General features: G+C 41.4%; 1 protein-coding gene across 2 annotated transcripts in view; it reads left to right on the top strand.

Moving 5' to 3' along the window:
* LOC119734697 overlaps window positions 1–7,549 on the top strand; it is a 60,887-nt gene extending 53,338 nt beyond the window's left edge. For both annotated transcript variants that reach the window (XM_038208245.1, XM_038208237.1), the window contains one exon: window positions 7,031–7,549. In XM_038208245.1, the coding sequence (XP_038064173.1) occupies window positions 7,031–7,113 (83 nt within the window). In that variant the 3' untranslated portion in view covers window positions 7,114–7,549. The remainder of the gene's footprint in view (window positions 1–7,030) is intronic.
* The last annotated feature ends 7,089 nt before the right edge of the window (window positions 7,550–14,638 follow it).

Here is a 14,638-nt window from a genome sequence, read left to right as displayed (position 1 = left end):
CATCGATTGGTCATTCAAATTATAGTAAAATGTTTTAAAGGATATTTTTCCTATTTTCTTCTGAGGTCAATTTGTTTTTTTCAAAATCTTTATGTCTGTAAAATTTATTATGTAACAAATCAACTGATATGAGGGATGACGACACGAAATAATGAAATGAAAAGGGCTAAGGAATTTCTCTTTCACTGTTGATCTTTTCTATACTTGTTTTCAAATTTAAATAAGTCCTTTAAACTTTAACTGTTCTCGAGTGAAGCTTTAAGGCAATAGAATGTTCTGATAGTAAAATAGAATGATTCTTTTTGATTGTCGAATGACGATCTGCGTGATATTTCAATTTCAATCTAAATTGAATGTGCCAGGTGCTAAATTGAATGAAAACTTGGTGAAATTGGCTGGGAAGACCTATACTACTTTACAAATAAATTTGATTTCCTTTTTATTGCCAGATCCTGAAGGATTGATAATTGCAATGGTGATCCAGGTACAAGGCATTTTTGTGCCACAGTGGATCCAGGAATTTTGCAGGGGGGGGGGGGGGGGAAGGGGGTCAGGCTCATCAGGTACAGATTATAACCCCTGCAGAATGTCATCTTTTTTATTATAGGTTTTACCTGCCAATTTCACCAAGTTTTCATTCAATTTAGCGCCATTCCATTTAGATTGATATTGAAAGATCACGCAGATCGTCATTCAACAATCAAAAAGAAGCAATCTATCGCATTTTATAGTCCCTAAGACAAATCGGGTGCAAATCTCACCCGAAATTGAATGGCTGATAATGAAAATGATTAGAAAAATTTGGAAATTGGCCGGGAAAACCTATATTTTATCAGCCGTGCGAAGCGCACTGAAAGCTTCTTCGTGGTTGTCGTCTCCTTCTTTCTCACCGTTAGCTTTAAATAGTTCAACTGCCAAACACTTTGGCCAATTTCAACCAAGCTTGTTTGACCAATGACCCATGGGGTGTGGTCAGATCGAGGCCAAAGGTCACTTTGTGGTCACTAGGGGTTATTTTATTGAAATTTACAAATTCGCCCAGTCTTCATCCAGTGACAACCAAACTAGGTCAGTGGCATCCCCAGACCAAGCCCCTTATCTATAAATAGATATAAATAGGGGTGTGAAATCTCAGCTTTATAGCTGATTTCAGCTTTTTTTGTTTTGGATTTCAGCTATTTTCCCTCCCTTGCTGTGTACAAAAGTATAGGAGATTTCCAAAGTTCAGCTTTTTTTACACCTTGTTCAGCTGTTTTCAGCTATTTTTGTCAGAGGTCACTCACACCCCTGGGCTCGGTCCAGGGATACAACTGAATACAGAATACTGGGAGTGTACACAGAATTTGGCCAAAGGTCACCAATTGGTCACTAGCGATCATTCGGTGAAAATCAAAGAGAGGCTACATCTGCCGCACTGTTCAGTCGATTTTAACCGAATTTGGTTAGGAGTTTCCTGGTCCAAGCCCTATATAGGCAGCTTTGGGTCAAAGGTCACTTAGTGGTCAGTAGTGGTCATTTTCTGACAAATGTAGGAAAATAGCTCTTTTCTCACGTTTGTTGTAATGATTCCAACATATGACTTGGTTCTTGGTTGTTTCTTCTCCTAAATACTCCACGTGGGAGTTTATACAGGAGGCCAGAAACACCGGGGCAAACCCCTTAATTCTCTTAGCGATAAGTGTTTCTGGGTTCTTTTACGTGCATTTATGCAACACACGGGACCTACGGCTTAACATCCCATCCGAAGGACGAAGCAATAATGGTTAAGTGTCCAACATACCACACATGCTTATGGGCTACCAGGCCCAAACATATCAACCACACAATCAATGGACACGCAGATCCAATGGGCTACCAGGCCCAAACATATCAACCACACAATCGATGGACACCCTGGTCCAATGGGCTACCAGGCCCAAACATATCAACCACACAATCAATGGACACCCAGGTCCAATGGCTACCAGGCCAAAACATATCAACCACACAATCAATGGACACCCAGGTCCAATAGGCTACCAGGCTCAAACATATCAACCACACAATCAATGGATACCCAGGTCCAATGGGCTACCAGGCCCAAACATATCAACCACACAATCAATGGACACCCAGGTCCCATGGGCTAGCTACCAGGCTCAAACATATCAACCACACAATCAAGGGACACGCAGGTCCAATGGGCTACCAGGCCCAAACATATCAACCACACAATCAATGGACATCCAAGTCCAATGGGCTACCAGGCCCAAACATATCAACCACACAATCAATGGACACGCAGGTCCAATGGGCTACCAGGCCCAAACATATCAACCACACAATCAATGGACACCCAGGTCCAATGGGCTAGCTACCAGGCCCAAACATATCAACCACACAATCAATGGATACCCAGGTCCAATGGGCTACCAGGCCCAAACATATCAACCACACAATCAATGGACACCCAGGTCCAATGGGCTAGCTACCAGGCTCAAACATATCAACCACACAATCAATGGACACGCAGGTCCAATGGGCTACCAGGCCCAAACAAATCAACCACACAATCAATGGACATCCAAGTCCAATGGGCTACCAGGCCCAAACATATCAACCACACAATCGATGGACACCCAGGTCCAATGGGCTACCAGGCCCAAACATATCAACCACACAATCAATGGACACCCAGGTCCAATGGGCTACCAGGCCCAAACATATCAACCACACAATCAATGGACACCCAGGTCCAATGGGCTACCAGGCCCAAACATATCAACCACACAATCAATGGACACCCAGGTCCAATGGGCTACCAGGCCCGAACATATCAACCACACAATCAATGGACACCCAGGTCCAATGGGCTACCAGGCCCGAACATATCAACCACACAATCAATGGACACCCAGGTCCAATGGGCTACCAGGCCCAAACATATCAACCACACAATCAATGGACACCCAGGTCCAATGGGCTAGCTACCAGGCCCAAACATATCAACCACACATTCAATGGACACCCAGGTCCAATGGGCTAGCTACCAGGCCGAAACATATCAACCACACAATCAATGGACACCCAGGTCCAATGGCTACCAGGCCCAAACATATCAACCACACAATCGATGGACACCCAGGTCCAATGGGCTACCAGGCCCAAACATATCAACCACACAATCAATGGACACCCAGGTCCAATGGCTACCAGGCTCAAACATATCAAAAACACAATCAATGGACACGCAGGTCCAATGGGCTACCAGGCCCAAACATATCAACCACACAATCAATGGACACGCAGGTCCAATGAGCTACCAGGCCCAAACATATCAACCACACAATCGATGGACACGCAGGTCCAATGGGCTACCAGGCCCAAACATATCAACCACACAATCGATGGACACCCAGGTCTAAAGGGCTACCAGGCCCAAACATATCAACCACACAATCAATGGACACCCAGGTCCAATGGGCTAGCTACCAGGCTCAAACATATCAACCACACAATCAATGGACATGCAGGTCCAATGGGCTACCAGGCCCAAACATATCAACCACACAATCAATGGACATCCAAGTCCAATGGGCTACCAGGCCCAAACATATCAACCACACAATCGATGGACACCCAGGTCCAATGGGCTACCAGGCCCAAACATATCAACCACACAATCAAGGGACATCCAAGTCCAATGGGCTACCAGGCCCAAACATATCAACCACACAATCGATGGACACCCAGGTCCAATGGGCTACCAGGCCCAAACATATCAACCACACAATCAATGGACACCCAGGTCCAATGGGTTACCAGGCCCAAACATATCAACCACACAATCAATGGACACCCAGGTCCAATGGGCTAGCTACCAGGCCCAAACATATCAACCACACAATCAATGGACACCCAGGTCCAATGGCTACCAGGCCCAAACATATCAACCACACAATCAATGGACACCCAGGTCCAATGGCTACCAGGCCCAAACATATCAACCACACAATCAATGGACACCCAGGTCCAATGGCTACCAGGCCCAAACATATCAACCACACAATCAATGGACACCCAGGTCCAATGGCTACCAGGCCCAAACATATCAACCACACAATCAATGGACACCCAGGTCCAATGGCTACCAGGCCCAAACATATCAACCACACAATCAATGGACACCCAGGTCCAATGGGCTACCAGGCCCAAACATATCAACCACACAATCAATGGACACGCAGGTCCAATGGGCTACCAGGCCCAAACATATCAACCACACAATCAATGGATACCCAGGTCCAATGGGCTACGAGGCCCAAACATATCAACCACACAATCAATGGACACCCAGGTCCCATGGGCTAGCTACCAGGCTCAAACATATCAACCACACAATCAATGGACACGCAGGTCCAATGGGCTACCAGGCCCAAACATATCAACCACACAATCAATGGACACCCAGGTCCAATGGCTACCAGGCCCAAACATATCAACCACACAATCAATGGACACCCAGGTCCAATGGCTACCAGGCCCAAACATATCAACCACACAATCGATGGACACCCAGGTCCAATGGGCTACCAGGCCCAAACATATCAACCACACAATCGATGGACACCCAGGTCTAAAGGGCTACCAGGCTCAAACATATCAAAAACACAATCAATGGACACCCAGGTCCAATGGGCTACCAGGCCCAAACATATCAACCACACAATCAATGGACACCCAGGTCCAATGGGCTAGCTACCAGGCCCAAACATATCAACCACACAATCAATGGACACCCAGGTCCAATGGGCTAGCTACCAGGCCCAAACATATCAACCACACAATCAATGGACACCCAGGTCCAATGGCTACCAGGCCCAAACATATCAACCACACAATCAATGGACACCCAGGTCCAATGGCTACCAGGCCCAAACATATCAACCACACAATCAATGGACACCCAGGTCCAATGGCTACCAGGCCCAAACATATCAACCACACAATCAATGGACACCCAGGTCCAATGGCTACCAGGCCCAAACATATCAACCACACAATCAATGGACACCCAGGTCCAATGGCTACCAGGCCCAAACATATCAACCACACAATCAATGGACACCCAGGTCCAATGGGCTACCAGGCCCAAACATATCAACCACACAATCAATGGACACGCAGGTCCAATGGGCTACCAGGCCCAAACATATCAACCACACAATCAATGGATACCCAGGTCCAATGGGCTACGAGGCCCAAACATATCAACCACACAATCAATGGACACCCAGGTCCCATGGGCTAGCTACCAGGCTCAAACATATCAACCACACAATCAATGGACACGCAGGTCCAATGGGCTACCAGGCCCAAACATATCAACCACACAATCAATGGACACCCAGGTCCAATGGCTACCAGGCCCAAACATATCAACCACACAATCAATGGACACCCAGGTCCAATGGCTACCAGGCCCAAACATATCAACCACACAATCGATGGACACCCAGGTCCAATGGGCTACCAGGCCCAAACATATCAACCACACAATCGATGGACACCCAGGTCTAAAGGGCTACCAGGCTCAAACATATCAAAAACACAATCAATGGACACCCAGGTCCAATGGGCTACCAGGCCCAAACATATCAACCACACAATCAATGGACACGCAGGTCCAATGAGCTACCAGGCCCAAACATATCAACCACACAATCGATGGACACGCAGGTCCAATGGGCTACCAGGCCCAAACATATCAACCACACAATCGATGGACACCCAGGTCTAAAGGGCTACCAGGCCCAAACATATCAACCACACAATCGATGGACACCCAGGTCAAATATACATCAATTACCATTTGGCACCCAGGCCAATCACTAATGCATGGGCACCCAGGCCCATAATCATGCGAGAACCAAATTATTTCAAATTAGTTCATACTTCATGCGAAAGCGAATGCGAAGCGAATTTGACGTCATGCAACATTCGCTGCGAAATTCGCCTGATTTGAAATATGTTCAACTTTAACGAATTTGCAGCGCGAATACTTGCCGTGACGTCAGAAATTCACGTACGCTTTCGCTTTCGTGCCAAGTATGAACCGGGCTTCACAAAGTTCACATCACAGTGTGTTATAACACACATCAATATCCGTAACAATATCAACTTGTGACAATAACCATAACAATAATGGTACAGTTCAATTATGTATGTATTAGGAGATGGCTGTCTTCGAATTCTGCTAAAATGCCACTTTAAAATAAAACCTGCAAGAGAAGGCAGGAGCTGGGGTGGTGGTGGGCAAATTGATCCAGCTTGCTCAAAAAGCTGTGACAGAATGACCCACACAGTACATGTGCATGCATTGTTCCACTGTTGCTTATTATTAGTGCTTCAATCTTTCGTCTGATTGGTCAAAACTCCTGGCTGTAATTGGTCAAAACTCTTGGCTGCAATTGGTCCAATCTCTTGGCTGTGATTGGTCCTATCTATGAATAATTAGTGCTAGGATACTGCTCAGGATCCCAACTTTTGCAATGTGTTTTAATTGCCGGGGGGGGGGGGGGGGGGGCTGATTGAGTGTAAAGACAGAGCAAATATGCCAACAACTGTGAAAGCTGTTGGAGATAGCATAATAAACTACACAGGACAGTGTAACTTGTAAAAGAAACTAACTTGAATCATGAGAAGCAGCACAGTTTGCCAAGTATAAAGGATTTTGTCAAAATGCATGCATTGTGACAAAATCTCTGAACTACCAGATACACACTATTTCCACACTAAGGTCAATGTTCACGTACTGGTCACAATACTAATTATCTGGTGACATTACTGACCACCGCTGAAATTTGTGAAGCGCAAGTGCTCTAATTACTATAAGTGTTATTTTTTTGTTGGTGTAAGAGCGGACGGCTGGGGGGGGGGGAGTGTTTGGACCCCTTCCCTTCTGGATCCGCGCCTGTTGTGATTACAGTGCTGTTTTTTAATGTCTTATTGCAACTTATTAATTAGTTGAGTTTTATTTCTTTGATTACAGAGTTTGCTGCTTCAAACTTGATTGTGATTTGGCAAACAATTGCATATGGAGATATCTACATCAAACGGGGAGAACTATTTTAGATGATGACTGACGTTCTGTAAGTGCAAACAACACTCCATTTTCTTGTTGGTGCTGACACTATTTTTCTTTAATACGAAAATACTGCATAATTAAGCTTCTTCAAATGTGTCATGAAATATCCTGTAATGGGGCTTTATTTCACAATATATTATTAAACATCGCCAACAAAGAAAGTCCACACCCATCGGAGGGGTCATAATTTTTGTGATCGTCTGATGATGACATCATTTATTGGGGAATTTTGTAAGCTTCATTTTGATACCCTGTTTGCTACCAAGTACTGTAAATCTTCAAAGATTGACAACAGATATGAAAAATGATGCAGTTTGAATAGTTGCAAATTTAATAAGATTACGCTAAGCATAACCACACATGCCCGTAATTGGGCCCTATTGACTGCACAGTGCTCGAACAAAGTGTGGGTAATTCAATTCGCGTGCTTGCATGCATGCAAGCACTGCGATGCGTATTCCCTGCCATTCATTTCAGGCAGTGTGACATTGTCACACAGCAATTTCCACTCGTGTACTCTTTAGATTTGCAACTTTTCACGCTGTACCATTTTTCATGAACCATTGTCAGTGTTTGATGATTTACAGTCTTTGGTAGCAAACGGAGTATCAAAATATAGCTAACATACCGGTATCATAGGACAATCAGGTTCAAACTAGAGGTCTACATGTATGTCTGTTTGAAAACAGAACATAGGGCATTTTCTCATTTTACTCATGTTTATGTCATGTTGGTCCTTTTGTAGTCACTTTTTAGAGTGCTTTTGATACAGTTAAAGGTTGTTCAAAATGCTTAGAATAATTCCAAAAATATAATTTTATCACATGACGTCACATGCCCTGCGATGACGTCATCTTGAGAACCTTTCTCTATGCACATTTTGTCATTGTGGTCTTGGTGTGAACCAAATTTAAAGTCAATCCGATGAAAGAAAGTGTGCAATTTTGGAAGCAGAATAAAATTATAAATATTGAAAAAATCATAAATGGATCTTTCATTATACGTGTTTTGAAAAATCACATTTTTGATGACGTCATGATGATGTCACACATTTTTCAAAATTTTGTGCAAGTACTTATTACCAAACAAACCAAGTACAAAAAGAATTTTGAATTTTGCATGTTGGGTTCGTGAGATATGGCTTAACGATCGAAAAATTCAAAAATTCATATAAAATCGCACGATGACGTCATCATGATGACACCTTATGTTTTTCACAAATGTGCTATAGCACATCCCAGTCTACCCACATACAAAAAGAGAGAGAAAAAAAGAAAACAAAATTATAACAAAAAGAAAGGCTTTTTCACAAATTTTGTGAAAATCCCAGTCTACCCACATACAAAAAGAGAGAGAAAAAAAGAAAACAAAATTATAACAAAAAGAAAGGCTTTTTCACAAATTTTGTGAAAAAGCCAATTATGACCCCTCCAATGAGTGTGGACTTTTTTTCTCCCGGTGTAAAATTGAATACATTTAACAATTGTTGACTGCTGTGATGTCATGTGGGATATGACCTTTTTACACCTGAGGGGCGCATGGCACCTGAGGTGAAGCAAAGGGTACTGTGTGCCCCAAGAGGATTAAAACGGCACATTCTATATCACAGCAGTCAACAATTGTTTTGATATATCGTGCCAATAACTCAAAAAGATAAATGGCTGTAACTTACTGTCTGAGAAATAAATACCTTTGATAACTGCAGATTTTGATGTCCTGCCAGACATGAGACCAGGCATTTGACATTGCAGTTCTCATTGCTTGAAGCTAGCACACTGTCAGGTTCCACTTGCGTATGCAATGCGCGTGATAAACGCAGTGCGATATCACCCTTAGTGTGTGACGTGCATTGTTATTGTCCAAACACGTGGCCGTCCTAGACCAATGAAATTACAGTGTCCAAGCACACGATATAACAATTTTAGTTACTGAATTAGCCATCTGATAATTCTCAAATTGATAATTGATGATCACGATAATTCTCAAATTATTACCTCATATGCTGAACGATAAAGGGGATGTGTGGCTCATAGTAGCACAACTGACATTAGGTACCATGACCTTAATAAAATCCTCCAAAACCCAACACTATAAGCAATCAAGTGGATGAATTCAGAATTGCGCAGTTAAGCCACTGTTATGGGAGGGGAAATCACCAGTTATGGTTATATTTTTAGAATGTGTCATTAGTTGGTTAGTACAGCAACAGTACTGGATTTTGGCACATTCATGAAACTCCCCCCCCCCCCCAAAAAAAAAACCCCACTGTGTTGGGCTTAATGAACAAGGACTACAAACTTCTGTGGCACACCCCTCCTATGAAACAGTTTCCCAAAAAGCAGTCACCATTGAAAATTTGCTGTGAAAGGTATTGCAACATATATGTAACTTTGTTGTTAAAAAGATCTGTTCTGATTGATTGAAACATGTTCTTAATTGTTCGGGGTAAAAACAAATTGATGTATCTATGGATAAATGGCATCAACAGAAGATAAATGTATCAAAAAGTAATGTTATGTACACATGAAAACAACTATTTGCTCACATAAGAAAAATCCATACACCTGAACTTGTTTCATACACAAGAGAATAACCTCAGTATTAAACAGTGGTCTGCAGTTGTGTCAAAAAGTCATCAAAGCATCATACCCCTTTTCAAACTACAATTGTTTACCAGGATATTGTGATTTCATCAATGGTGAATGAATTACCCACAATATCGATACGGCTTTAAGTTGAGATTCTTTTCTTTAGATCAAGAAATGTTTTCTTTTTTATTGAAAAAAAAAACCCAAACAAACAGAGACTATAGTATTTCATCACAAGTGGTACTTTGAAATTCTTAGACTTATGTTTACATCATGTACACAATGAGCAGAGAATTTAAATAGGAAAAGTGTACAAATTATTCTGAGATTGACTAATTCACAAGATTCACTAGAATATCTAATATTGCAAAGGCCAGATTTACAAAATTAATACCACACATGAAGTAAGTTGTAATGTTCTGATGTTTAAGTGTTCCTCCCAACATCGTTTGTTAAATTCAGCATTTTTGTATGTTTTAATTGTTCTGGATGGGCAGCTGAGCTCTACATGTACGTATTTTCAAAACATGTGGGTGTGCAGTAAGCACCCTACCACTTTCCTTCTGCTGCCTATGGTGGTCAGATAGTGGTACTGTTAATGTTGATTGAACTTTTGGTCTTTCCATTGCGAAAAACAATTCTATATCCAAAACAGAAGAAAAAAAGAAGAAGTTAGTGATGTGTGTCATTTGCATGACCAATGTCACAGGTTGTTCTACATAATGGTTGCAATTTAATATTTAGAAATTGTTATGAAATTGTGTATGTACTGAAATACTTCACCATTGTCAATCTGTAAGTGTTGAAGCAAATAAAACAAGATGTTGATGTAATTAATTCTTAATATGTCCATTTACAGTTGTTTGTTTTTGTAAAATGTTTGTACCATGCTGTTTTCAAATGCGATACTACAAGTTTTTGGCTGATTTTTTACTCCTGAAGTTGAAATTCACATGTAACACAGGCTATGTCAACTTATGTTAAACACCTATTGAGCTTACCAGCTTGTTCCTTTCTCCCCTTTTCCCTTGATTTTGTTTTGGGATTACCAGCTCAATAAGACGGGGTTAAGATGACGGAGGTCAGAGCAATATAGTTAAAACATTGATTTTTATCTTTGAAGAAGTTTTGCAGAAGAAAACATGGAAAAATCTGACTTTTACCCTAAAAGGGCCAGGCTATTTTGACCATCTCACATGGATTCTGCCTCCCCCCCCCCCCTCCATGATCTCAGCCATCGAGTGACGAAAAAATTATGAAACTCGGTACATGCATAGAACAACTTAACACGAATGTATCCAAGAAATTTCATGACTATAGGTCACAGGGTTTTGGAATTATTGCTAATTAATTATTCATATGCTCGAAAGGTAATTCTGCTATGTGTACACTACATGTGTGTATATTGGGAAATTCAGTTTTCATGGCGCATAGCGCCGAAAATTTTTCACTGCCTGTGGTCCGCATTTTATCAAAAGATGCGCAAGATTAGAGGCTAAAAAGTCGGGACAGCTCGGGTCGCGAGCAAAAAAATAATGGGTGCGACAGCTTGAGGCTGACCATGCTCTGTCAGCCCCTGCCCTGTGGCTCATCTCGACTGATCGGTTGACGTGGATGGCTCATAGCTGGATTTGGAGACTGCTGATGATGATCGAATATTCCAAGCCAGAACTGAGCATCATGGTAACAAACATGACAGTGCAGCTGAGCCAACATCACTCAAACTAGTGCGCAGGCAAACTACTTGAATATTGAGTGAGAAATCCTCACGCTCGTATTTGGGATTACCTGGTTCTACACCTACCTGTTCCAAAACAACTTCATCGTGTACACGGACCACAAGGCGTTAATTGGATTTGCAACAAGCCGATAGAAAGTGGTCCACCGCGCCTGCAATGACTCATTTTTTTCATATAAAAAATTCAAACTTCTTAAAGTTTGAATTTTTTCAAACAAATGTTGCCCAAAATTTTTGGCAATTTTTTTTTTTTTTGGGGGGGGGACAGGGACAGGGACGGACTATTTTGACATTGGTGGCGCTATTTACAACCCTTTTATACCACTCAAAAACAGGCAACATACAGGTACATGTACATACTGCCACAGTCAAATCGTGGGACAAAAAAAAAAGATGAAACCCCCCCCAAAAAAAATCTGCGGTGTCATATTCAAAGGCAGACAGGTCATCGTCAAACATGAGGCCATGCGCGACACATGCACATGTAGCAATAAAGTGTTTAGGGTTTCTTATAGTATTGTATAGGGGGAAAAAAGGTTGAACAGGGTGTAAAAAAACAGTGAGTGTCAAAATTGTTCCAAGTGTTACTTCAAAAGAAGGGCTGCTTACTCAGACAATGTGCATGTCATGTCTAGCACGGGACATTTATAGTTATGAGGGATAATATTATGCATAGCTTTCATACTTATATCACATAATAATGTAAATTACATCTCTAAAAAGGGGAGATGAAGTAATATACAAATATAACATGGTTTGAGGGTGGACAGTCGATATTCGCTCCCCGAGGTGTTGGAAGTTGACAAAATAGTTCCCGAGGCGAAGCCGAGGGAACTAGTTTGTCAACTTCCAATACCGAGGGGAGCTAATATCGACTGTCCACCCGAAATAAACCATGTTGTATTTGTTTTACTATACCTCATGCATATTCAGTTGCCAATTTTTTTATGTCTAATCATGCACCTAAAACAAAATTTTCGGAGAAACTTGTATAGCTCACCAAAACAATATTGTTGCGTTAAGTTCACTAGTTCGATTCATTTGCAATACAGCAACTACAGTTGTAAATACAGTTGTTTGTGTACAACTTTCTCTTGAACAGGAGACGTCTTTAATGTCCCATAAATTTTGTTCAGTCCGGCAATTATATAATTTCATGAATTTACGCGAACCGTGCCACCAAGCATCTCTCTTTTCGACGATGTTCGCGTGTGCGTACTACACCCGTGCGACAGTTCCTTGATTGGTTTTAAAGCGCATGCGTAGTGACAGTCTACTGCGCATGCGTATTTAGCCTGTGCGTAAATCCTTGTGCGCGTTTGGTAAACGGCAAGAATAACATCTGGCACGTGATGGTGAATTGACCAGTGAAAGTTTGGCTCTCAGTCATGAATATGTATGAGGTATAGTAATGGTAACTATTTTATGGTAGCGTGTACGTATGCGCATGCACACTCCGGAATAATCCACTCATTCATAAACTCTGTCGGAAGCCAGAAGTCTCCTCTCCATTCTCCTTTATTTCGCCATCCATTATATCATTTTTTTTAGTGGTAATCCTACTACATTGTACATGTTAAAATGGCGCCATGTGCAAAGAGCAATATCTGCTATGATATACATGTAGGGAAAATTATTTATATCAGGATTCCAGTGGTAAAAATAAATTGGCATATCGTATGCTTATGTAACAAGTACCCAAATGACAGCAATATTATGTTACTAAAAGTATCCGGATGAGGACAATATTATTTTTGATATTGTCCTCATCCGATCATTTCAATAAATTTCCCTGGTTCCCACACAATCAAGAGCACAGAAAATCACAGTTGTCAACCAGTCAACAGAGTGTAGCACTCAGCAGCATCACACCTGGAAAGAGCACGCAGCAGGGTATACGCTCTCTGTTGTCCACAACCACAATGGCAGCTTCGAGAATCGCGACATTTACTTTGGTTGTAAATACACAAAGAATATTCAAGGGAATTTGAGAAATAAAGAAAAGTGTCCTGAAATTTATTTCTTGCTGATCAAGTCAGCCTGATAATAATATTGGATTTTATGTGTGGGATAAAAGAATATTTTGATCGATAAAACTTAATATGGCCACCTCAAAGGAACACATGATGATGTAGAATATTTGACTGATTTCATTTAATTTAATAAACACTGGCATTTAAGGCACATAGAAACATTCAAAAATACCCAGAAATATATCTTCTGATTTCATGAGAAAATCTTTGTTCCAAGTGAAGATAGGACTGGTACAAAATACACTGAAAATTCTGCCTTGAATGGTATCATTCAGAAGTAAACAATCATCGAAGGTGGTTTAAGAAAGTTTGCCCATTGGTGTCTGTGGTTCAACATGTGTTAGCAACCAGTTACTAGACCTCAAAAATTGTGCATACATTACATTGTTTTTTTTTTTTAATGTACCCGGTGTAGTATCTACTGAGCTGCAACTTGAACTATCCATTTGTTATGCACTCTTCTTAAATGTAGAGTGTCGAGTCTCTGACCACATTATTGTTAAAAGGCTTACTTGGTTTCAAGATAGTAATGACACTCAACTGCATGTGAAATTATTCCTTCTGGCATGATGTCATTTTGAAAAAGACAATGTATGTGTACAGAAATATGTCCCTTCTATCCAGCAGGGCTTTCCATAGCCAACAGCAACAGAACAGTGTGGACTGTATGAATATTTGACACACTGTGTTGAAAATGGACAAGTTCACCGACGTCTTTGTTATAAACACTGAATACTCTGTGTTGTCCTGAATGATTGTTAGAAAAAAATCGCAAACAACTTCGATAGGATTTGACCCCACAACCACCTGCTGGTATTTAGTCCGGGTGTCAAACCCCTATTTGGAGGAGGACCATGCATTAGGGTCTGCTCAAACTGTTTTTGTGTTTTCTTGTCATTTAGACCGTGTAGATCAACATTCCGATTGGTGCCCATGGGCAGTTTTTTTTTAAACAATTAATATGCAAATTAGCTACCACCATAATGTAAAATATAATTTTCTATAGGATTTCGTCCAACTTATCTCTGCAAGAATGTGTCTAATCGTATCAAACGAGGTGTTTAAACCCATATTCTTAAGGTTAACTTATTTATGGAAGCCATTTCTACACTGATGCTGTATGTATTTTATGCATACGCTGCTTTACCGAACA

This window comes from Patiria miniata, unplaced genomic scaffold (genome assembly GCF_015706575.1).
Source record: "Patiria miniata isolate m_02_andy unplaced genomic scaffold, ASM1570657v1 HiC_scaffold_10, whole genome shotgun sequence".
In the NCBI taxonomy this organism is placed as follows: domain Eukaryota; kingdom Metazoa; phylum Echinodermata; class Asteroidea; order Valvatida; family Asterinidae; genus Patiria; species Patiria miniata.
This window is presented reverse-complemented; position numbering and strand designations above follow the sequence as displayed.